Consider the following 22,290-nt stretch of genomic DNA (forward strand, 5'->3'; position numbering starts at 1 on the left):
TGCTTATACACATTAAATGTTTTGGCAAGTGCTGGAAGTGAAACCTAAGTTATTTGGTTTTCTTTTTTCTTTTTAATTTCTTTTCTTTTTCTTTTACTTATTTTAGACACCTAACAAACTTTTAACTGACCAAAAGTAATCTTTGAGCTCAGTTTGTCTAATTTAGACATTTACACCTTCCTGGTGCCTAGGGCTGGGGGATAGGTTGGCCTGGATGATCTTGGAGGTCTCTTCCAACCTGGTTGATTCTATGATTCTAATGATTTGTTGTCTGCAAAACTCTTAAAACAAGTTAACAGCAATTATTTCACTTCTTAGGATACAATTCAGAGTACTGTGTTTGGAAAAGGTGATTTTCACCTTGATATGAGCTTGCTTGCTGGTAAAAAAAGGTGACTCATTTGACAACGGAGCGATTTTTAATGTCACTTCAGAGCTTGTGTTTCATTTTTCTAAGGGTGTAGGCATTGAGTAAGAGTCTGTCCCTTCTGTAAATATTGTAAGGAATGAAATGTGACTCCTGTGAAAAGCACAACTTGTGCATTTTGAAAGGATAAGAAGGGAAGGTTCCCATTTTTGCCCATTTTGGTGAAAATGAAGGCTTATTAAAGCTTTAGCTGGCAGATTACTCTCTTACTAAGGCTGCATGACATTTTTTTCAGTGCAGGGACTATTAATTGAAATTTAATGTAGTATCCAATTGAAAATCTTTATACTGGTGCCAAACAGTGGCTGAGTTGTTTGTAGGTCTTCAGATAAAACACATAGTCTGTTTCTCAGAAGAAAATAAGGGGCATATTGTTGGGTTTTTTTTAGTAGCCTTGGTAGAAAGGACTATTTTGTTTGTTTTTGTTACTAATATATTTCATTGAGAAATCCTCATCCTGCTCTGCTTTGGAGGGGAGCCTTGGATACCAACAGGAAAAGAGCTCTTGGTAGAATGCAGCTTTTATTATGCTCTGAGAAAAACACCCAAATTGGCTAAGTTGCAGGCATTTGCTTCATGTTCTCAGTAGAGACTGCTGGAATTTATACTAAATACAACTTCTTAAAATCCCATTTGTGTTTAGCCTCATCTATCCCAGGCTACAGACACTAAGCAGGACTTACTTGCAGTTGCTCCCCATGGCTGTAGGACCGTGGGAAAGGAGCAGAAAATAGGGAGATTCCTTTGACTTGCACCTAAGTGATGAGCAGAAGGAGAAGAAGAAATCCAGAAGGAACTGAGTAGAAAACAAAGGAAGCAGAACTGTGAGAACCAAGAAAGAGGGACAAAGCAATGGAAGTTCAGGTGATTAGTTAACAGAAGAGGTCAGGTCATATGTAGGGGAATAGATGGCTTGAAAGGTGGGTAGGACATCAAGTCACAGGGTTATATATTACTACTGAAGCCTTGCATTTTGCCTTGATGCACTGTGTTTTCTGCTGTCACTAAACAGCTTGGAGACTTACTGGTGAAATGCCTTCCTCCTTGCAGCACCTGGTGTGTATTAGCTCTGTCAGTAACTGGCTTAGCTCTCGCAGCAGAGCCATGTACCATTTGAATGCTGCAGGAAGCAATTTGGATTGTGGACCCTCCTATTTTAATTAGCTAAATATTTTTGCCAGTCCAGCTCTTCCTGGAGTGGCCTATCCAGTAGCAAGCACCATTTGAATGCTGCAGGTAATGGTTTTAGGATGCAATTTGAATTGTAGACCCACCTATTTTAGTTAGCTAACTATTTTTGCCAGTCCAGCTCTTCCTGGAGTGGCCTATCCAGTAGCAAGCACCATTTGAATGCTGCAGGTAATGGTTTGAGGATGCAATTTGAATTGTAGACCCACCTATTTTAGTTAGCTAACTATTTTTGCCAGTCCAGCTCTTCCTGAAGTGGCCTGTCCAGTAGCAAGCACCATTTGAATGCTGCAGGTAATGGTTTTAGGAAGCAATTTGAATTGTAGACCCACCTATTTTAGTTAGCTAACTATTTTTGCCAGTCCAGCTCTTCCTGAAGTGGCCTGTCCAGTAGCAAGCACCAATATATGCTCCCTCTGCATTCGAGACTTAAGTTGGTGTCTCACTCCACTGTCATCCTGGTGCATCTGCAGTTTCTCTTGATTCTTTAACTCAGCCATCAAGAAAATTGGACAGCACTTGGTCATCAGCACGTGGGGAAAGTAAGGTCAGGCACCAAGTTCTGCCTTGCTTCTAATCCACAGAAAATCTGATGTATTTACTGAGGTAATTCTTCTGGTGTTTTTCTTGCTGCTTTTTCAGCTAAGCTTTTAATACAACCAGACACTATATGCTTGGTTAGCTGAGGGCATGTGAATAATCTCATTAGCTCATTAAAAAATCAGAACTTTAAGACCACAGTAGTGTTCTAAGTGAAGCTGTTGCCCTTCAGGGTTCATAAAATATTTCACTAAAGGCTCATATCTTTATGGGAGTGGACAGGAACAAGTGTATGCATGTGGTTGTGTGAAGTTACACTTTCCCATGCTGTTGTGAGATTCTTTTTCTAGCTAAGCTGGAGATGTTTCAGAAGAGGCACAGGGGCTTGGTGAAGACACATGGGAATCTAGTTACTAGAATGATTTAGAGCAACATCTTAGTATTCAGTATCATGTAAATGGGTAACAATTATGTATACCTGAGTTCCTTCTTCCTAGTCTCACTCTCTGTCATTCTGTGTTACTGCTGTCTTGACTATATAGGTAATCTTTTTCTTCCCCAGTTCATTGCCTCTACAAAATAAGATCAGAATAGTCAACACTAAGTCTGAGAATGGAAATAATCTGTTTGTCATCCAAAGTGTGACATTTCTCTAAAACTCCAGCAGTACCTATGCCTTCATTTTCTTTATTGATGATCAGCATGAGGGGATTGAGATCATCACTGAGTTTGCAGATGACACCAAGCTAGGAGCAGGTGTTGATCTGTTGGAGGGTAGGAGAGCCCTGCAGAGGGACCTTGCCAGGCTGGATGGCTGGGCAGAGGCCATTGGGATGAGATTGAACAAGGCCAAGTGCAGAGTTCTACACTTTGGCCACAACAACCCCAAGCAGCACTACAGGCTGGGGACAGAGAGCAGCCAGGCAGAGAGAGACCTGGGGGTACTGGTAGATAGTAGCTGAAGATGAGCCAGCAGTGTGCCCAGGTGGCCAAGAGAGCCAATGGCATCCTGGGCTGGATCAGGAACAGTGTGGCCAGTAGGACGAGGGAGGTTATTCTTCCCCTGTACTCAGCACTGCTCAGGCCACACCTTGAGTGCTGTGTCCAGTTCTGGGCTCCTCAATTCAAGAGAGATGTTGAGGTGCATGAATTACAGATCAATTAACTAGGTTGGAGAAGACCTCTGAGGTCATCAAGTCCAACCTATCACCTAACCCTAACTAAACCATGGCACTAAGTGCCTCATCTAGCCCCTCATCAGCCTTGGTGCCCTTCTCTGGACATGTTCAACCACCTCAACATTTTTCCTAAAGTGAGAGGCCCAGAACTTAAGGTGTGGCCTAACCAGTGCTGAGTACAGGAGCAGAAAGACTGGCCACACTATTCCTGATCCAGGCCAGGATGCCATTGACCATCTTGGTCACCTGGGCACACTGCTGGCTCATGCTCAGTTGCTGTCGACCAGTGCCTTCAGGTCCCTCTCTGCCTGGCTGCTTTCCAGCCACTCTCTCCCCAGCCTGCAGCACTGCTTGGGGTTGTTGTGGCCGAAGTGCAGAACCCTGCACTTGGCCTTATTAGAGCTCATGGTGTTGGACTGTGCCTATCTGTCCAGCCTGCCCAGGTGGCTCTGCAGAACTCTCCTGCCCTCTAAGAAATCAGCACATGCTGCCAACTTCTTCTTGGTGCTAGATAGGAGCTGAGGGGCAGTATAAGCCAGAATGAGAATTAGAAGCTTACAGCACACAGAATGTCCCAGTACAAGTCTTATTGCAAGCTTCTTCGAGCATGCTTTTAATTAAACCACTGACTACTGGAGCAACTGAATTTCAGTTTCTATTAAAAGAGCCCTGACAGTGTTTATGATTCCAAGAAAAGCTAGAAATGCAGAGGGGAGAGTAGTCTGTGAGTACAGTTAAAAGCAGTAGTAGTTGGTTCATGGGTTTATTTTATAGCCTGCCTTATCACTCCTAGGAATCACAGATCTGAATGTTCGGGTTCTACTGAAACCCTGCGTGTATTGGCAGTGTGTTCAGAACATTGATGTGATGGAACAATGTTTGTAATTGCTTTAAAAACTCCCTACACTCTCCCAGACTCCTTCCCAGCAATTTTATAGATGCTTTTAAAACTTCTGTGCTCCTATACGTTCATCCTCTGAATGTCAACCCTGTTCTGAGTGACTGAGCCTCTTTGGCTGTAAACTAAGAGTTCTCTGTAAATAAACTAATCCCATCATTTTGAGGCTTTATTTGAAAGTGAAGAGAGTGCAGAATTCAAGCCAAAATAAAACCCACAAAGAGTAAATTTGAGGAACTGTTGTGGGATTTGATGCAGTTTGTTAGCAGCTGAATTTTGTCAGATGTATATGTAATTCATTTCACACCTAACAGCTGCTATCAGAAGGTGTTCATTAAGTCCAGTCCTTTTATCCTCATTGTTTGATTCCATCAGATTGCATGCTTGTTTCAGGTAAACACCAGGTTATATTTATGTGCAGAAATAGTGGTAGCTTTGCATAAATCAATGTCTTGAGGTTCCAATGATTTATGTTACTAGGGAGGGCTGTAGTTAAGAAAAGCAGCTGTGGAGAAAATCTGCTTCCAAGACTCTTTTGGAGGACTGACTTCCATTTGATTGAAGGAGCTGCATTCAAAAAACAACAACAAAGAAAGGAAGGTGGCTTATGGAGACTGTTCCTTCTTTGCCATTGCAAATGAAGTTGTCAGATGCTTTGATTGATTTTGTATATCAAACAGATTACTTCAGTTCTCAAGCACTTCAGTTTTGCCCAGTCTCTCTGTTGTTTTTTCTTTTGAAATCCAAAAATAACAAATGAAGTTTAAATCCAAAAACTACATTTAAAGTAGTCAGTTTGTTACCTGCAAAAAGCCCTCATGTCTTTGTCAGCTGTAGGTGAATTATACACTCCTTTGGCTGTGCTTTCTGTTATCCCCTCTTTGCCTTCTGTAATGTTTCAGGCTCAGTGGGCAGGTCACTGGGCTGTGGATTACATCAGCCTTGGGTAGCAAGGTTAATGCTGGCCTGGGTACTGACCTGCTTTATGATGTGCTTTGAGACCTCTTCATAAAATGTGAGAGAGAAGAATGAGTTTGGGGTTTTCTTTATTTATTTTATTAGTAGAATCATAGAATCAACCAGGTTGGAAGAGACCTCCAAGCTCATCCAGTCCAACCTAGCACCCAGCCCTAGCCAGTCAACTAGACCATGGCACTAAGTGCCTCATCCAGGCTTTTCTTGAATACCATCTCCCTGGGCAGCCCATTCCAATGCCAAACATAGAATCAGCCAGGGTTGGAAGGGACCACAAGGATCATCTAGTTCCAACCCCCCTGCCATGGCCACGGACACCCAGCCTGGCCACAGCCTCATCCAGTCTTTTCTTGAACACCTCCAGGGACAGTGACTCCACCACCTCCCTGGGCAGTCCATTCCAACGCCAATCACTCTCTCTACCAACAACTTCCTCCTAACATCCAGCCTAGACCTCCCCTGGCAGAGGTTCAGGTTGGATATTAGGAAAAAAATAAGTCACAGAACAGATTCTCAAGCACTGCAATGGACTGCCCAGGGAGGTGGTGGATTCACCGTCCTTGGAGGTATTTAAAAGACATGTGGATGTGGTTTAGCAGTAGCAGCTAACCCCACCTGGCTACAGCCTCCCTTCAGGTAGTTGTAGACAGCAATGAGGTCTGCCCTGAGCCTCCTCTTCTGCAGGCTGCACACCCCCAGCTCCCTCAGCCTCTCCCCATAGGGTTTGTGTTCCAGGCCTTTCACCAGCTTCATCACCCTTCTCTGGACACGATCCAGTAATGTGATAGGCATGTAGGATTATTGTTTTTATGTTTCAAACTGATTTTAATTACACTGTTATCTTTTATTAGCAATGTGATAAGCATGTAGGATTATTCTTTTCATATTTTAAACTAATTTTGATTAGACTGTTACCTTTTATTTTAAGAACTTCAGAATGAACCATGTCTATTCCTGTTGCAGTGATAAATATGGTCAGCAGTTTAATTTACCAGAGTCAGTTATGGCTTTTAGCCAAATGTCTCCCAATAAACATAGAATGATTAATGTAACTTTACAGGTTGCAGTGTGACAAAGCAGCAGTGGAAAGCAAAATGACTGTGGGGAAACCACCACATTGCCTGTGTCCTGATTTCTGTCCTGCTTGTTCTGATGAATTTTCTCTCTGCCTGTGTCTTTTCTCTAAGAAGACTTCTTAAGAATAGTTTCCTGAAGTCATTTTTACTGAAGTTTCATGGAGTAAATATTTGTGGAGGAGGTGAAAGGGATGAATTCAAAGAGATAAAAAAAAAACTAGGTTTAGTTTTAAAAGTGTTTGTAGTTGTGTTGTTTTGATAAGTTAGAATCATAGAATCAACCAGGTTGGAAGAGACCTCCAAGCTCATCCAGTCCAACCTAGCACCCAGCCCTAGCCAATCTACCAAACCATGGCACTAAGTGCCTCATCCAGGCTTTGCTTGAACACCTCCAGGGATGGTGACTCCACCACCTCCCTGGGCATCCCATTCCAATGGCAAATCACTCTCTCTGTGAAGAATTTCCTCCTAACTGCTCCTTTTCTTCCAGAAGCAATCAGTTTGTTCAAATGATGGGTAAGAAATGACGTAAGAGAAGAAGTTGTGTCTAAAATACTGTAACAATACAAAGACTTGTTCGGGGTGGATGTGACTGTGATCTTAGAAAGGTACATCAGGAAGAAATTGATTTCAGAGCTCTCTTAAATTAAAATCATTTCAGGTTTTCTTGAACAGTTACCCTTCCCATGCTGTCAGGGCTTCTGTAAGGTGATACTCAGCTGGATAAGATAGGAAAGTGGAGGAGAGCTCTGAGGGGAAGGAGGTGTGGGGTTCTGTTACAGCAAAAGTGTGCACCCTTGGGGTTTTTCCATTTATATTATCTCCTGGAGAAATGGCATGTAAATGTGTGTGTGCACACAGACACATGACAGGCAGCAGACCATTCGTCTTGCTGTGTCTGACTGCAGCAGTTGCGGTCACCCAGGAGAACAGGAGTTGCAGGCAAGGCAGGAGGCTGGCCGGGCTCACTCTTCCAGGCATGTCAGGCTGGAATTCGGTTTTACTTTCATTCTGTCACTTTCTCAGGCTGATGACTTTCAGGCTGGCTGAGGTGCAGTGCTGCTTGCTCCAGACTCTGTCAGACTGCCGGGAAGAAGTCCATTGTTTTGAATTACATTTCAAGTGTATCTTGATACACAACTCCTAGAGGTCTGAAAACTGCTTTTAGAGAACTGTAGCCAACATACTGCAGAAACTGGAATATTAGGGTTGAAGTACAGACGAATCAGCTATTAAAATTCTTTTCTCCTGGTGGTCTGTAGCAACTTTTATGAAGTTCAGAAATTAAATATGTTACAGTTCTTACAACTTGGTTTTATATTGTTCATGTGAAATGCATTTTCCACATACATACATCAAAGCACTGCTCCGTGCTGCTGTTTAAGTGGCTAATTTGTATTCCCTTTACATTGGAGAGCCTGCTTTGTGCTGCAGGAGGTGTGAGAGACCTGTTTATGAAGTTGTTGTGTATCCAACACGAACAAAAGATGGCATTCAGCACTCCAACAGCTGAATATAAAATGAAAGCCATATTTATACAGCAGCAACCGAGCTGCATCTGTGGGATTCTCTAAGGCTGGGTCGCTGTCTCTCCTCTGTAGCCGTGGATCTTGTGAATGACAAGATGAGGGTCTTTGGAGTGGCTGAAGATTAGCATCCCCTGCTGGTTTGTAATTATCAGAATCTGGACAGTCATTTCTTTGAATGAAATAATGCATACAGTTTGTGCCTCCGAAGAAAAGCACACATAATGTGATTGTAAGAAGAGGTTTTCAGGCTCTCAGTGGGATGTCATAGGGTATGTTTATAAACTTCAACCTAGCAGTTGCTCCGCAGTGGAATTCCACCGGTATTGAGACAATAATTTGCACAGTCAAATTGCTTTCTTTACAAAAACCCAGGGAATTGAGACCCTAATCCTTTATTAATGTCAACCCCATAGGCAGCAAGAAAGCGTAAGATTGCCATTCGAAAAGCCCAGGGGAAAAATCTTGAGGCCATCCGAGAGCTGAATGAGTATCTGGAACAGTGAGTGTCTTCCAAGAATACAGACTGTGTTCTGCCAGTCTGATCCATCTTTTTAATTAAAATGGCATTTGCATTTGATTTACGCTTCTGCTGCCACGCTGCTCAGTTACACAATTCCTTACACGCTCCTGCTTGTTCTCTCTCTTCTTTGCCTTCCTCTTTTCTTGTCTTCTCTACACAGGTTTGTTGGAGACCAAGAAGCTTGGCATGAACTCGCAGAGCTTTACATCAACGAACACGAGTGAGTTGTTTGCTAAGCCCACATGAAAACTGTTAAGTGGAAACTCACTCTGTGGAAGTCAAAGACCTCTGGTTGGGTTTTTTTGTTGAAGGACCAGTGTAAGAATGCTGTCTCATTTCCAACCTACCAAGCATCAACAGGAAATAATTACCAACTGATTTGACTACCAAATTAGTAGTCAAACATTTGATTTTAAGGCAGAAGCAGCTCACTTAATTACCTTGGTTTAAGCCCAGTATTTTTAAAGAAGTGGTTTGAGTGTAGCAGGGACCAGCACTTCGTACACTTTTTTCATTCAAGGGATGTTTTTCCTAGTGATGGCTTTTAAATTCTTTGCTTCTAAAGTCAGTTAATCACAACAACTGATACTCTGATTTGCTTTCAGCCTACCCCAGCAAGAACTTTCAGCAACCTTTTCAAAAACAAAAAAATGAAAGCACGGATCTGGACTTTAGAGGCATCTGGTTGCCTGGGTACAAAACCCAAAGCAATCAGGAATGCTGAATGTTGTAGTAACTTGCTTATTGGATATTTAATGGTTTTGTTAGCTTTTTTTTTATTGCTGTAGTGACAGGAGGAAATCCCAGTGTGAGAGGATTAGCTGAAAGCCTTAGTGCAAGTTTTCTAATATCACAGCATTAATTCTAACCTCTGCCCAAAAGCCTATCTTCCACCCCCCCTTTCTTTAGTTCAGCCCAGCCTGAATTATATCACATTGTTTGTTTCCTTCCTCCCTTCCTAGAGAGCAGTGAAAGAATCAAATTCTCAAGGAAGAAATAGCCATTCTCACTGCAATGAAGAAATTGTTCCCCTGTGATCTTTCCACCCCATTCTCAAAAGAGAATAATTATTAAACTTTCCAATGCTGACTTAAGGAATAATCTAGAATTTGGATATCCAGGTTTCCACTCCTTTTAGGAAATTCACCAGACACTTGCCCAAGAAAGGATTTGTTTCTTTTTTAAATAATGGTTAGAAAAGATATTTCAGCTTGTCAGATCTGTCAGTACAAAGGTGAACAATAGAGTGCTGCAGACATAACTGAGACCTTTACTGGTTGGTTGGGATTTTTGCTATAATCTTCATTAAGAGATTTGTGTGACAGAAACTGCCTTTGCTTGTATTTGTCTTGATTTGGATTTCCAGTAAAAAAAGAATCTGTAGAACTTTCTCCAGTTCATTGAAAGAAATTTCCATTAACCACTGCACTTTAATGAGCATCAATGAGCTGAACATGAGCCAGCAGTGTGCCCAGGTGGCCAGGGCAGCCAACGACATTCTGGCCTGCATCAGGAACAATGTGGCCAGGAGGACAAGGGAGGTTATTCTTCCCCTGTACTCAGCACTGCTCAGGCCACACCTTGAGTGCTGTGTCCAGTCCTGGGCACCTCAATTCAAGAGAGGTGCTAAGGTGCTGGAACATGTCCAGAGAAGTGCAAGGAAGCTGGTGAGGGGCCTGGTGAGGAGAGGCTGAGGGAGCTGGGGGTGTGCAGCCTGCAGCAGAGGAGGCTCAGGGCAGAGCTCATTGCTGTCTACAACTCCCTGAAGGGAGGCTGTAGCCAGGTGGGGTTGGGCTCTTCTCCCAGATAACCAGCGACAGAAGAAGGGGACAAAGTCTCAAGTAGTGCCAGGGGAGGTCTAGGCTGGATGTTAGGAGGAAGTTGTTGGCAGAGAGAGTGATTGGCATTGGAATGGGCTGCCCAGAGAGGTGGTGGAGTCACCATCCCTGGTGGTGTTCAGGAAAGGACTGTCTGCGGCACTTAGTGCCATGGTCTGGTTGATTGTCTAGGGCTGGGTGCTAGGTTGGAACTAGATGATCTTGGTGGTCTCTTCCCACCTGTTTGATTCTATGATTACTGTTATTATGAAGAAAAAATGGAATTTTGGCTAAAAAAGCAACTAAAATTTTATTTTTAAAAAGAAAATTTGCAACTAATTTGTCTTATCAGTGTCACAAATTTAGTCTCAGCACAAAGGCTGTCACTGTTGTTCGTAACATAGGATCATAGGGGTTGGAAGGGACCCAAAGAGATCGAGTCCAACCCTCCTGCCACCTGTAGTACTTCAGAATCCATGCCATTCAATGGCTGTTCTTCAGCATCTGCATACCCAATCCATACCTGCCAGAGCAGTACCATACAATCTAGCACAGGTCACACAGGAACACATCCAGACAGGCCTTGAATGTCTCCAGAGTAGGAGACTCCACGACTCTGTGGGGGATCGTGTGCCAGTGCTCTGGGACCCTTACAGTAAAGAAGTTCCCCCTTGTGTTGAGGCAGAACCTGGAACATGGTTTAGGTAATCCTCAGTTCTGTGCTGTGTTCTGAGGAATGTGGCTGCTGTTGGAGGATGAGGTAGTTAACCTTTTGTCTCCAAATCAATATTTGAAATTACATATATGACCATCATATTGTGCACAGGAGAAACCCACAATATATCACTTTCTGGAAATAAGGTTTAACAGATGATGTGGTTTAATAATTGCTAAATTGCTTTTCAGTGTCTGTAGAAGATGCAAATTCTGCAGATAACTGTTGAAAGACCCTGAAGCTAAAAGTTTTATAATTGATTAAACCTACATTTTGAGCTTGGCTTCTTTCTGAAAGTTTTCATTTAAAGAACAGGTAGCACAGCTTTTTCTTTTGCCATGATCATTTGCTGCCCATTTGGAATGGTATGATGTAATTTTTATGTATAGGTTTGAACTGCTTGATCTTTAGAACTGTTTTTAGTATGGGTTTTTTATCTCACTTCTGTGGTTGACTGAGCAGAAGTTAACTGACAGTCTAAGTGGTCTGGTCAGTAGCTTTGTTTGTCAGTCCTAAGGTAGCTGAAATTTGAAGTAGAGGGAAAAAAAACAAATTATTTTGTAGTCTGCATTAAATGTCTTACAGAATCATAAGGTCAACCAGGTGGAAGAGACCTCCAAGATCATCCAGTCCAACCTATCCAACCAAGATCATCCACTCCCACCTATCCATCCAGTCCAACCTGTCCAACCAAGGTCATCCAGTTCCACCTATCCATCCAGTCCAACCTGTCCAACCAAGATCATCCAATTCCACCTATCCATCCTGTCCAACCTATACATACAGTCCAACCAAGATCATCCAATTCCACCTATCCATCCTGTCCAACCTATCCATACAGTCCAACCTATCCATCCAGTTCCACCTATCCAACCAACATCATTCAGTCCCACTTATCTATCTAGTCCAACCTATCCAACCAAGATCATTCAGTCCCATGTATCCATCCAGTCCAACCTATGCAACCAAGATCATCCAGTTCCACCTATCCATCCAGTCCAACCTATCCAACCTGTCCATCCAGTCCAACCTATCCAGCCAGTCCAATGAATTCAACCAAAATCATTGAGTCCAGCCCTATCCAATCAACTAGACCATGGCACTAAGTGCCTCATGCAGTCTTTTCTTGAACACCTCAGTGCCTGTTTCTACTCATCACTGTTGTTGATCAGAAAGTACACTCACTAATAAGAAATAAGCTCATTGAGTATCTTCCATGAGCCAAACCTTGGACACGTGCACACCGAGACTATTCAGTGTTCTCTATTTGTCACTATCTATGATGTAAAAATAGTAACCTGAGGTTCCAAATGTAGCACATTTGTATTAATTGTGAATCAAGTGATGTTATGGAGAGAAAAATAAGACTTCTTTTGTTGAAAACTATCCTATGTTTCATTTTGTCCCTGTTTTTCATATTCCTTAGTTATGCAAAGGCAGCTTTCTGCTTAGAGGAGCTTATGATGACTAATCCACACAACCACTTATATTGTCAGCAGTATGCTGAGGTAAGTATTTCCAGAAGAATCAATTAACTTTGAATACATATCCTGTTTTCATGTTACCAAGGTGGTGAAAATGGAATAAAAATGGTTTCTCTAGTGTTTCCCTAGGAGATTTAAGAGAATATATGGAGAATGTTAGCATCTCTTGGAACTTTACATGTTAAGAGAAGTCTGTTTTCTTATTTAGTGTGACCAAGCTAAATGTAAGAATAAGGACAGGAATTACTGAAGATTAAAATTAGTTTTAAATTAATTACTCTTGTTGAAGGGGCAGGAATTATTGGAGATTAGAATTTGGTTTAAATGAGTTATTCTTCTTGTAAAAGTTTATGCACTTTCTAAATGAAACGTTCAGCTTATCCATAACAATGCTGCCTGGGAAGTTATTATATACTGCCTGTTACTGTGGGACCAGATCTTGGAATCCACATAGGAAATTTTGCCTGAAAGATCACTGAGAGAGAGCCCTTAGAAGTTTCAACTCAAGATTTTTAGCCATTTGTACTCTTCCTTCAGATATATATTGTTTTTTTCCCCTGAATTACAGTGCTAACTTCTTAGAATGGATTTTGTTTTATTGATAAAATTGGGTTAACCTTAAAGCTTGAAATTCTAAGCAGCTTTCTGGTAGAAAGACTGTGAAGCATGTCTTTAGTATTTGACCCTCAGGGTTTCTTTTTTCATCTAAGAGCAGACAAAATAAAGAAAACAGTGGAGTAATATTCTAAACTTTGTTTGCTGCTCTGCAGTTGAACGGATAATGACATGCACTGTGGTGTTTTGTGCACTGGTGTGGTCCTGTGCTGAAGGAATGCAGAGTTAGCATGGATTTATGGCAGTCAGAATTTAGCTTTAGCTTGACAGTTTGTGTTACCTTTCATAAGAGACCATCCCAAAGTTGTTCAGCATGGTTAAGTGTTATAGAATCACTTTTTATCCTTGTAGCAATAAATTGATTCAATTAATGCTGGTGGTTTTTTCTTCTCCTATAGTAAAAGTATTTTTCAGTTGGTGGATTGAGAAGAGGTTGAGTTTCTCTCTAGCCAGTATTTGGCTTTTGGTAGGGCTCACCTGATGTGAAATGCTATATGAAACAAACATGAAGTAAAATTTCCTTCTATCTTCTGCCTCCAGTGTGGATGACACAGTCTCAAGTTGTGCCGGGGTAGGTGTAGGCTGGATGTTAGGAGGAAGTTGTTGGCAGAGAGAGTGATTGGCATTGGAATGGGCTGCCCAGGGAGGTGGTGGAGTTGCCATCCCTGGAGGTGTTCAAGCAAAGCCTGGATGGGGCACTTAGTGCCATGGTCTAGTTGACTGGCTAGGGCTGGGTGCTAGGTTGGACTGGATGATCTTAGAGGTCTCTTCCAGCCTGGTTGATTCTATGATTCTATGACACTTAAGTTTCAGGATCTTACCATTTTTACAGGTCAAATACACTCAAGGAGGGCTTGAAAACCTTGAGCTATCAAGGAAGTATTTTGCACAAGCACTGAAACTTAACAACAGAAATATGAGAGCTTTGTTTGGCCTTTACATGGTAAGCATGATTGTCTGTTTTCCCCTGTTACCATTTGGGTTTCATTGTACATTCAAGTGGAAAAGAGATGCTTCTTGCTGTTCCTTAGGTAGTTTAGCTTTTTACAAGTGTATTTTGTACTAAATATTTTTTGGCCTAAACTGATACAGACTTCTGCACTGATGCTGGAGGTTTATGATGTCTGACGAGCAGAGCAAGGGATGTGATTCTCCCTCTCTACTCCACACTGGTGAGACCCCACCTGGAGTACTGTGTCCAGTTTGGAGACACTATTACAAGAGGAATGTAGATGTGCTGGAAGGTGTCCAGAGAAGGGCCACGAGGATGATTAGAGGGCTGGAGCACCTCTGCTGTGAGGAGAGACTGAGGGAGTTGGGGCTGTTCAGTCTGCAGGGGAGGAGGCTCCCAGGTGACCTTATTGTGGCCTTGCAGTATCTGAAGGGGGCTACAAGAAAGCTGGGGAGGGAGTTTTTAGGCTGTCAGGTAGTGATAGGGCTAGGGGGAATGGAACAAAGCTGGAAATGGGTAGATTCAGACTGGATGTTAGGAAGAAGTTCTTCAGCATGAGGGTGGTGAGAGTCTGGAAGGGTTTGCCCAGGGAGGTGGTGGAAGCCTTGTCCCTGGAGGTGTTTAAGGCCAAGCTGGATGAGGCTCTGGCCAGCCTTTTCTAGTGCAAGGTGTCCATGGCAGAGGAGTTGGAACTAGATGATCCTTGTGGTTCTTTCCAACCTTGACTGATTCTATGATCATGGCTTTTCCTGTCAGATACTATGATCTGCCTGTTATTTTCAGCCTGTAAATCAGATTGGGAGCCTGTTATCTATGATAATCTGCCTGGCAACCTTGAGCTAATATGACAAAGCAGTTGAGAAACTTGTTCTTTTGGCAGTGCCTGGAAGTTTTATGCAAAACCCCTGATTTGCATGATGCATGATTTCAGAAAATGTGTGCACACTCTGTTTCAGTTCTTTAGTTTTGTTCAACTGGCTGCTGTCACGTTTCACTGGCTGTTTCTTTCCAGCACTGCTTCTGTATCTACTCATTGCCTCCTAATTTCTTTCTAATGCTCTTGTAATGCTCTTTTCAGGCTTTGAGAGTTTGAGAGATGTTTTTGCTGTGGCTGCTGCTTTTGTACTTGACAGGCATGCCCAGCATTTCTCGCCCCCCTGTCTTGGGTTCAAATGCAAGTTCCCAGAGACTCTTATAAATTTGGTAGACCCAATGACAATTTATAGAATTTATAGAGTTTATAGAGTGCCCTCCCCTCCTCCCCCTCCTTTCCCCAAAAGACAGGGAGAGAGATAAAAGGTAGGGACACCCCAATAAATCAATCTCACTCGATTTGGAAGTTAAAAAGGAAAAGTTTAACAATAACTTAGAAAAAGGGATTGGAGGTAGGGGAGTTTACAAAGGATAAGGAAGGGAAAACAGCAAAATACAAAACAGGGATGGATACAACCCGAGTAGTGTGATGGTGTCTCTGCCTCGTGGCTGGTATGCAGTATCAGTGTGTGTGTGCGGTCATGAACGCAGGTAGGGAGAAAAGAGGGCGAAAAGAGGAAGAGACAGGAGAACTCCTGTCTTTTATACCACAGGAAGTGGGGGGAGTGGGCTAACCATCACCTGGAGTGTGGCCCACCCCTGAGGAGGGGCCGAGACCCCTAGGGTCAGGTTCAGGGTCACTCCCCCAGGAGTGTTAACCCTATACACCCCCCCCCCCCCCCCCCCCCCCCCCCCCAGAGAACATCCATAACCCTGGTAAATTCTCTAGAACAGCTTTCAGCTGTGTCTGCTGTGGAAGCTGGTCAGTGCATCCTGGAATTCAGAGACACAGAAGAATGCCTCATCCTAGGAGCCTGACTACTAGATCACAAGATCGTGCAGGCATGGCTGCAGAGAGCATGTTCCTGAGTTTGTGGAGGCTGCTTCAGTGACTATCTCACTCCTTTACCATTTTGGAGGTAGTTTCAGGGCTGGAGCACTTCTCCTTCCCAGACAACCAGCAACAGAACAAGGGGACACAGTCTCAAGTTGTGCCAGGGGAGGTCTAGGCTGGATGTTAGGAGGAAGTTGTTGTCAGAGAGAGTGATTGGCATTGGAATGGGCTGCCCAGGGAGGTGGTGGAGTTGTTGTCCCTGGAGGTGTTGAAGAAAAGGCTTAGTGCCATGGTCTAGTTCATTGGCTCGGATTGGGTGCTAGGTGGAGTGGATAATCTTGGAGATCTCTTCCAACCTGTTTGATTCTGTGATTCTGTGGCTCTAAACCTACCCAGTCACAGCTTGATTTATTTATGTAAGTGGAAATCTCTCTGGGAGGAGTTTATTTTTTAAGCAGCTTTCAGATGATGTACACAGATCATGAGTAGACTCTTAGCTGCTTTTAAAGTTGTATTTTTTTCTGATGCTGCAGGGCAAAATGTCATGTTATTAACAGCAGTTGGGACACCCAGATGATGTATTTTGTGTAGCCTGTGGTATCAGATTGAATGGGAAATATTCATTGATAACTCTCACTTTAGGAAAAGCAAATTGGATTAACTGATCCTGTTCAGGTTTGCTTTCTGACTCAGTACACAGCTAAACTGAAGCCTGGTTTGGCTTTAATTGCAACAAGCACTTGTTCAAAAGCTTAGCTAATTCTTAATTACTAGTAACTGCTTTTATTTCTTTCTCTTTTTGCTCTGTCACTCTGAATGCAGAGGTGCAGAATGCTCTCAGATTATTTTGTGCACAAATGTTTTAGAGTTACACTGTGTTTTTTTGTTTTATATTCCTAGTCTGCCAGCCACATTGCTTCCAACCCAAAAGCAAGTGCAAAAATGAAGAAAGATAATATGAAGTATGCCAGCTGGGCAGCCAACCAAATAAACAGAGCATATCAGGTTAGTACATCATTGGGCTTTGCTACTCCTCAGAGGCTCTACAGCTCTTCTCTGCACTTCCATCAACTGCTGTTCACGAGGTTAGATGCAGTATGTAAATCAGCATCATTTGCTGTAACTGGAGTGACAGATTCTACTTCTCTCACAGACAAACTTGCCTCTTTTTTCTTTTCTTTCCCTTTTTTCTTTTATTTCCTTTTATTTTTTTTCTCTCTTTTTTCCTTTTTATTTTTCTTTTTTTCCCCTTTCTTTTTACTTTTGTCTTTCTTTTCTTTGCCCCCTTTTTCTTTGCCCCCTTTTTCTTTGCCCCCTTTTTCTTTGCCCCCTTTTTCTTTGCCCCCTTTTTCTTTGCCCCCTTTTTCTTTGCCCCCTTTTTCTTTGCCCCCTTTTTCTTTGCCCCCTTTTTCTTTGCCCCCTTTTTCTTTGCCCCCTTTTTCTTTGCCCCCTTTTTCTTTGCCCCCTTTTTCTTTGCCCCCTTTTTCTTTGCCCCCTTTTTCTTTGCCCCCTTTTTCTTTGCCCCCTTTTTCTTTGCCCCCTTTTTCTTTGCCCCCTTTTTCTTTGCCCCCTTTTTCTTTGCCCCCTTTTTCTTTGCCCCCTTTTTCTTTGCCCCCTTTTTCTTTGCCCCCTTTTTCTTTGCCCCCTTTTTCTTTGCCCCCTTTTTCTTTGCCCCCTTTTTCTTTGCCCCCTTTTTCTTTGCCCCCTTTTTCTTTGCCCCCTTTTTCTTTGCCCCCTTTTTCTTTGCCCCCTTTTTCTTTGCCCCCTTTTTCTTTGTCCCCTTTTTCTTTGTCCCCTTTTTCCCTTTCCTTCTCCCTTCTCCCTTTCCTTTTTGTCTTTTTTCTTTTGTCTTTTTTTCCTTCTTTTTTTTCTCTTTATTTTTTCTTTTGTTCTTCTTTCCCCCCTTTTTTTCTTCTGTTTTCATTTTATTTGCACTCTACAGATGCCTTTCTGTTACCACCACAATATCTCTAACAAAATCTGATGAATCTGACAGACTGGGAGTGGTGATGATGTTGAGGGTGTGTGTTTCTTTGGGGTTTGTTAGCTTTGGGGGGCTTTTTGGTTTTCTTTTTCACTTGGAATTGCAGTTCTACTGTTTCTCTCAGATCCCCCAGCAGGCATTTTTGGCTGCTGCTCACCAGCATGGATCACATTAACACAACTAATGTATATGTAAAACACATGTCATAACCTCTTTGCGACTTCATTCTCTTACGATGTGTTGCATACTTCAGCTGCTCTTCTTAGCTGTTTGGGACATGAAGTGGTGAACACCATATCTGGCTGGAATCATAAAGGGAGTTTAGCTATACAGAACATGGAACTGCTCAAGCTAGAATTTGGCAAATGAATGCTGTGAACACCCCATTCCTCTTCACAGAAGTACCACAAAAAGCTCTAGTGATTACAGCTGGACAGGACTGCCCTAGCGCAACCCTACTGAGCTTGTTAAATGACTGTAGAAGGGTTTGGCCACCCCTCTGTGCATGTCAGAGATACAGAACACTCAGCAAATGGTGATGTAGTGAGTGGCAGATTCCCCTGTGAGGGAGTATTGATTTGTTGTTCCCTTAGTGTGTTGAGCTATTGGAAATTGTCATCTCTTGGACCTAAGAATGAAATTTTGGTCACTTGTGCCAGTGGAAGTCCTCACAGTGTTCCTCCATTAGTGGAGGGTTGTCTGGACAGGCTTTAAGCTAGATACTTAAGAGTATTTCTATAAATCCTCCCTGTTGTCCTTGCAAAGTGCAGTAAGAGCCTTGAGAGCTTGTTGAGCTTGTCATTGACTTGTTTGATTATTTGGCCCTTCCTATGCTGTTAAATGCTTTTTTTCCCCCTGGTAGTCATAGTCCAGAGAATAAGATTAATTTAGAGTTCTGACTTGGGTGCCTAGATTCATTCTATCAATTTGTGACTTCACAAACTCATTCATTCAGAAAGTTACTTTTGGTTGTCTTGCAGTGAGACCTTTCCCCTTTTTCAGTCTGGATCTGAACTTAAGTTTCCAGCAGTTTGGTCAGAAATTCTGGAAAACTGCCTTCATTTTTTTTCACCTTCAGCACTGGCTCCAGTTGGGGAGTTTGATTTTATGTGCAAGTTGCTTGAAATGTTTCTTACTGGTCCCTTCCTTTCAGTTTATTCTTTCATTTGAGCAGTTTGCTTTGGCATTTGATTTATGCTTTTCCTGTCCATTCCTGTGTGAAATCAGAGAAACTTCTTTAGTTTATAGTTACTTAAAGAAAACAATATTTGGGTGTAAAAAGAAAAGCTAAGTTTCACCAATGTTAGGTTGCTTGTACAGCAGTTTCTTTACAGGAAAACATGGTGAAAAAGAGTAGTTAAGTACTTCTCTTTGAAGCACAGATACTGAAGACTCCATCTAGTTTTTATGTGAAATAGAATCATACAATCATAACCAGGTGGGAAGAGACCTCCAAGCTCATCCAGTCCAACCTAGCACCCAGCCCTAGCCAATCAACCTGACCATGGCACTAAGTGCCTCATCCAGGCTTTTCTTCAACACCTCCAGGGATGATGACTGCACCACCTCCCTGGGCAGCCCATTCCAATGCCAATCACTCTCTCTGCCAACAACTTCCTCCTAACATCCAGCCTAGACCCTCCCTGGCACAACTTGAGACTGTGTCCCCTTGTTCTGTTGCTGCTTGCCTGGCAGAAGAGACCAACCCCAGCTGGCTACAGCCTCCCTTCAGCTACTTGTAGACAGCAATGATAGGTAACCCTCCCTGCTGATAAGCAGATCTCATCTGTGCCTACTCTAGGAGAAATTAGAACTTCTGCAGGAAGACAGAAGGGGTTTGTAGCTTGGGCTGCTGTATGGACCTGGCTTCCTCTTCTTGCTCTCTAAGCCACTTAAATTTAATTGACCAGGTGAAGTTGCAACTTGGAGAGCGACCTGGGGGCCTTGGTTGATAATTGACTGAACATGAGTCAGCTGTGTGCCCAGGTGGCCAAGAAAGCCAATGGAAGCCAGGCTTGTATTAGAAACACTGTGGCCAGCAGGGACAGGGAGGTGATCATCCCTCTGTGCTCAGCCATGGTGAAGCCACACTTCAAGTACTGTTCAGTTCTGGGCCCATCAGTATAGGAGGGATGCTGGGGTGTGTCCAGAGAAGGGCAACAAGGCTGGTGAAGGGCCTGGAGCACCTGACCTATGAGGAGCATGAGGGAGCTGGGGATGTTCAGTCTGCAGAAGAGGAGGCTGTGGGGAGACCTCATCATTCCCTATACAAGTACCTGAAGCGAGGTTGGATTGAGGAGGGGGAAGCCTCTGCTCCTTGATGACAAGTGACAAGACTAGAGGAGATGGTTTCAAGCTGCACCAGGGGAGGTTTAGGCTGGTCATTAGGAAATACTTCTTCACTGAGAGGGTTCACAAACATTGGAATGATCTGTGCAGGGCAGTGCTGGAGTGACCATCCCTGGGGGTGTTCAAGGAGCGTGTGGACCCTGGTGCTTAGGCACATGGTTTAGTGTTGACTCTTCAGTGCTGGGTCAAAGGTTGAACTGGATGAGCTTGGAAGTCTCTTACAACCAGATTTAGGGAAAAAAACATATTTCAATCTTTTTATTGCAGCTGTTAGAGAAGCCCTCATTATTCAAAGAAATGAGGCACTCGGTGCCATGGTCTAGTTGACTGGATAGGGCTGGGTGCTAGGTTGGACTGGATGAGCTTGGAGGTCTCTTCCAACCTGCTTGATTCTATGATTTTATGTTGAAAGTTTATTATTGTATTAAACTTAGTTTTGCTTTATCACTGGGAAAGGAAACTGCGTGTTGAGAGAATCCAAGGGAGGGCTGTGAGGATGGTGAGGGGACTGGAACATTGCCTGATGAGGAGAGGCTGAGGGTCCTGGGGCTGTTTAGTCTGAAGAAGAGAAGACTGAGAAGGGATTTAATCAATGTTTATCGATATCTGAGGGCTGGGAGTCAAGAGGGGGCGGGGACAGGCTCTGCTCACTGCTCCCTAGGATAGGACAAGCAGCAATGGATGTAAGCTGCAGCACAGGAGGTTCTGCCTCAACACAAGGGGGAACTTCTTGACTGTAAGGGTCCCAGAGCACTGGCACAGGCTGCCAAGTGAGGTTGTGGAGTCTCCTTCTCTAGAGCCTTTCAAGGCCTGTCTGGATGTGTTCCTGTGTGACCTGAGGTAGATTGTGTGGCCCTGCTCTGGCAGGAGGATTGGACTCAGTGATCTGTTTGGGTCCCAACCCCTAACATCCTGTGATCCTGTGCCTGTCTCTGTGAGAACCATGTGTCCTGATTGGGAACACGAATTACTTCAACCTCGAAACAAACCATGGCTGCCTAGAGCTCCTCAGTTAGGTAATTGGTTTAGCATGTCCTCTGCTAGAAGCATTTCAGCAGAGGCAGGCAAGTTTGATTAATGCTCACAAAAATCCTCAACGTGCTCCCACTCACAGTCATTTTCCAGATACACGCTTCTTAGACCCCGACGCCAAATTCTCCTGTGTTAGCAATCCACATGTTCTTTATGGTCAGGGGAGAGGTGATTCTGTTACAAACCATTTGGGAAACAAAATTAAATCATGATTTCAAGCAATGGATTCCGGCTCAATCAGTCAAATTGCTCTGTAATGGCAGAATAGACAAAATAATTGTTCGTCAGGGCAAATTTGAAGTGATTACATTTCCAAGTGTGCCTCTGCTTGTTAGGACCCGGAGTTGGCTTTTATTTGTTCAGCTTCAAGTCCACGTCAGTATCATGAAGGCAGCCACTCCTGAAATTAGCAAGTAACGTTTTCTAAACTAATGCCTTATGTCAGTTTTGCTCTCAGTGTCCTTCAATACGTGGTAAAAGAGGCAGAATTCTCATGTTTTGAAGCTTTCCTCTGCGTGCTTCCTGTGTGTCTTGCCAGCCGTGCTTTTTGACCACAGACTAGGCAAGCTTCTGGGCTTCTCAGTGAGGTCTTTGAGTTTGAAACAAAGTTTTAGTCATGCAGTTTGGGTTCTGGGGGTTGGTTGGGGTTGCTGTGTTTGTTTCTTTGGGGTTTTTGTCTGTTTCTTTGAGGGTGTTTGTTTCTTTGGGGGTTTTGTTTGTTTCTTTGGGTTTTTGTTTGTTTGGGGTTTTGCCTCTTTGGGGTTTTTTGTTTGTTTCTTTGGGATTTTTGTTTGCTTGTTTGGATTTTGTTTGGTTGTTCTTTTGGGTTTCGTCTGGGTGTTCCTTTGGGTTTCGCTAGGTTGTTTGGTTTGGGTGTTCCTGTGGGTTTGGTTTGGGGGTTCCTTTGAGTTTTGCTTGGTTGTTTGGTTTGGGTGTTCCTTTGGGTTTGGTTTGGGTGTTCCTTTGGGTTTCATTTGGGTGTTCCTTTGAGTTTTGCTTGGTTGTTTGGTTTGGGTGTTCCTATGGGTTTGGTTTGGGTGTTCCTTTGTTCCTTTGGATTTCTCTTGGTTGTTCCTTTGGGTGTTGCTTGGTTGTTTGGTTTGGGTGTTCCTTTGGGTTTCATTTGGGTGTTCCTTTGGGTTTT

General features: G+C 43.2%; 1 protein-coding gene across 5 annotated transcripts in view; it reads left to right on the forward strand.

The window, feature by feature from the left end:
• EMC2 (ER membrane protein complex subunit 2) overlaps window positions 1–22,290 on the forward strand; it is a 112,337-nt gene that overhangs the window by 86,130 nt on the left and 3,917 nt on the right. For 4 of the 5 annotated variants that reach the window (XM_064154159.1, XM_064154157.1, XM_064154160.1 and 1 more), the window contains exons 6-10: window positions 8,225–8,310; window positions 8,492–8,551; window positions 12,290–12,371; window positions 13,795–13,905; window positions 16,682–16,786. In XM_064154159.1, the coding sequence (XP_064010229.1) occupies window positions 8,225–8,310; window positions 8,492–8,551; window positions 12,290–12,371; window positions 13,795–13,905; window positions 16,682–16,786 (444 nt within the window). The remainder of the gene's footprint in view (window positions 1–8,224; window positions 8,311–8,491; window positions 8,552–12,289; window positions 12,372–13,794; window positions 13,906–16,681; window positions 16,787–22,290) is intronic. The other variant, XM_064154161.1, reaches the window with a different exon arrangement.

This window comes from Pogoniulus pusillus, chromosome 14, assembly GCF_015220805.1.
Source record: "Pogoniulus pusillus isolate bPogPus1 chromosome 14, bPogPus1.pri, whole genome shotgun sequence".
NCBI classification, from domain to species: Eukaryota; Metazoa; Chordata; class Aves; order Piciformes; family Lybiidae; genus Pogoniulus; species Pogoniulus pusillus.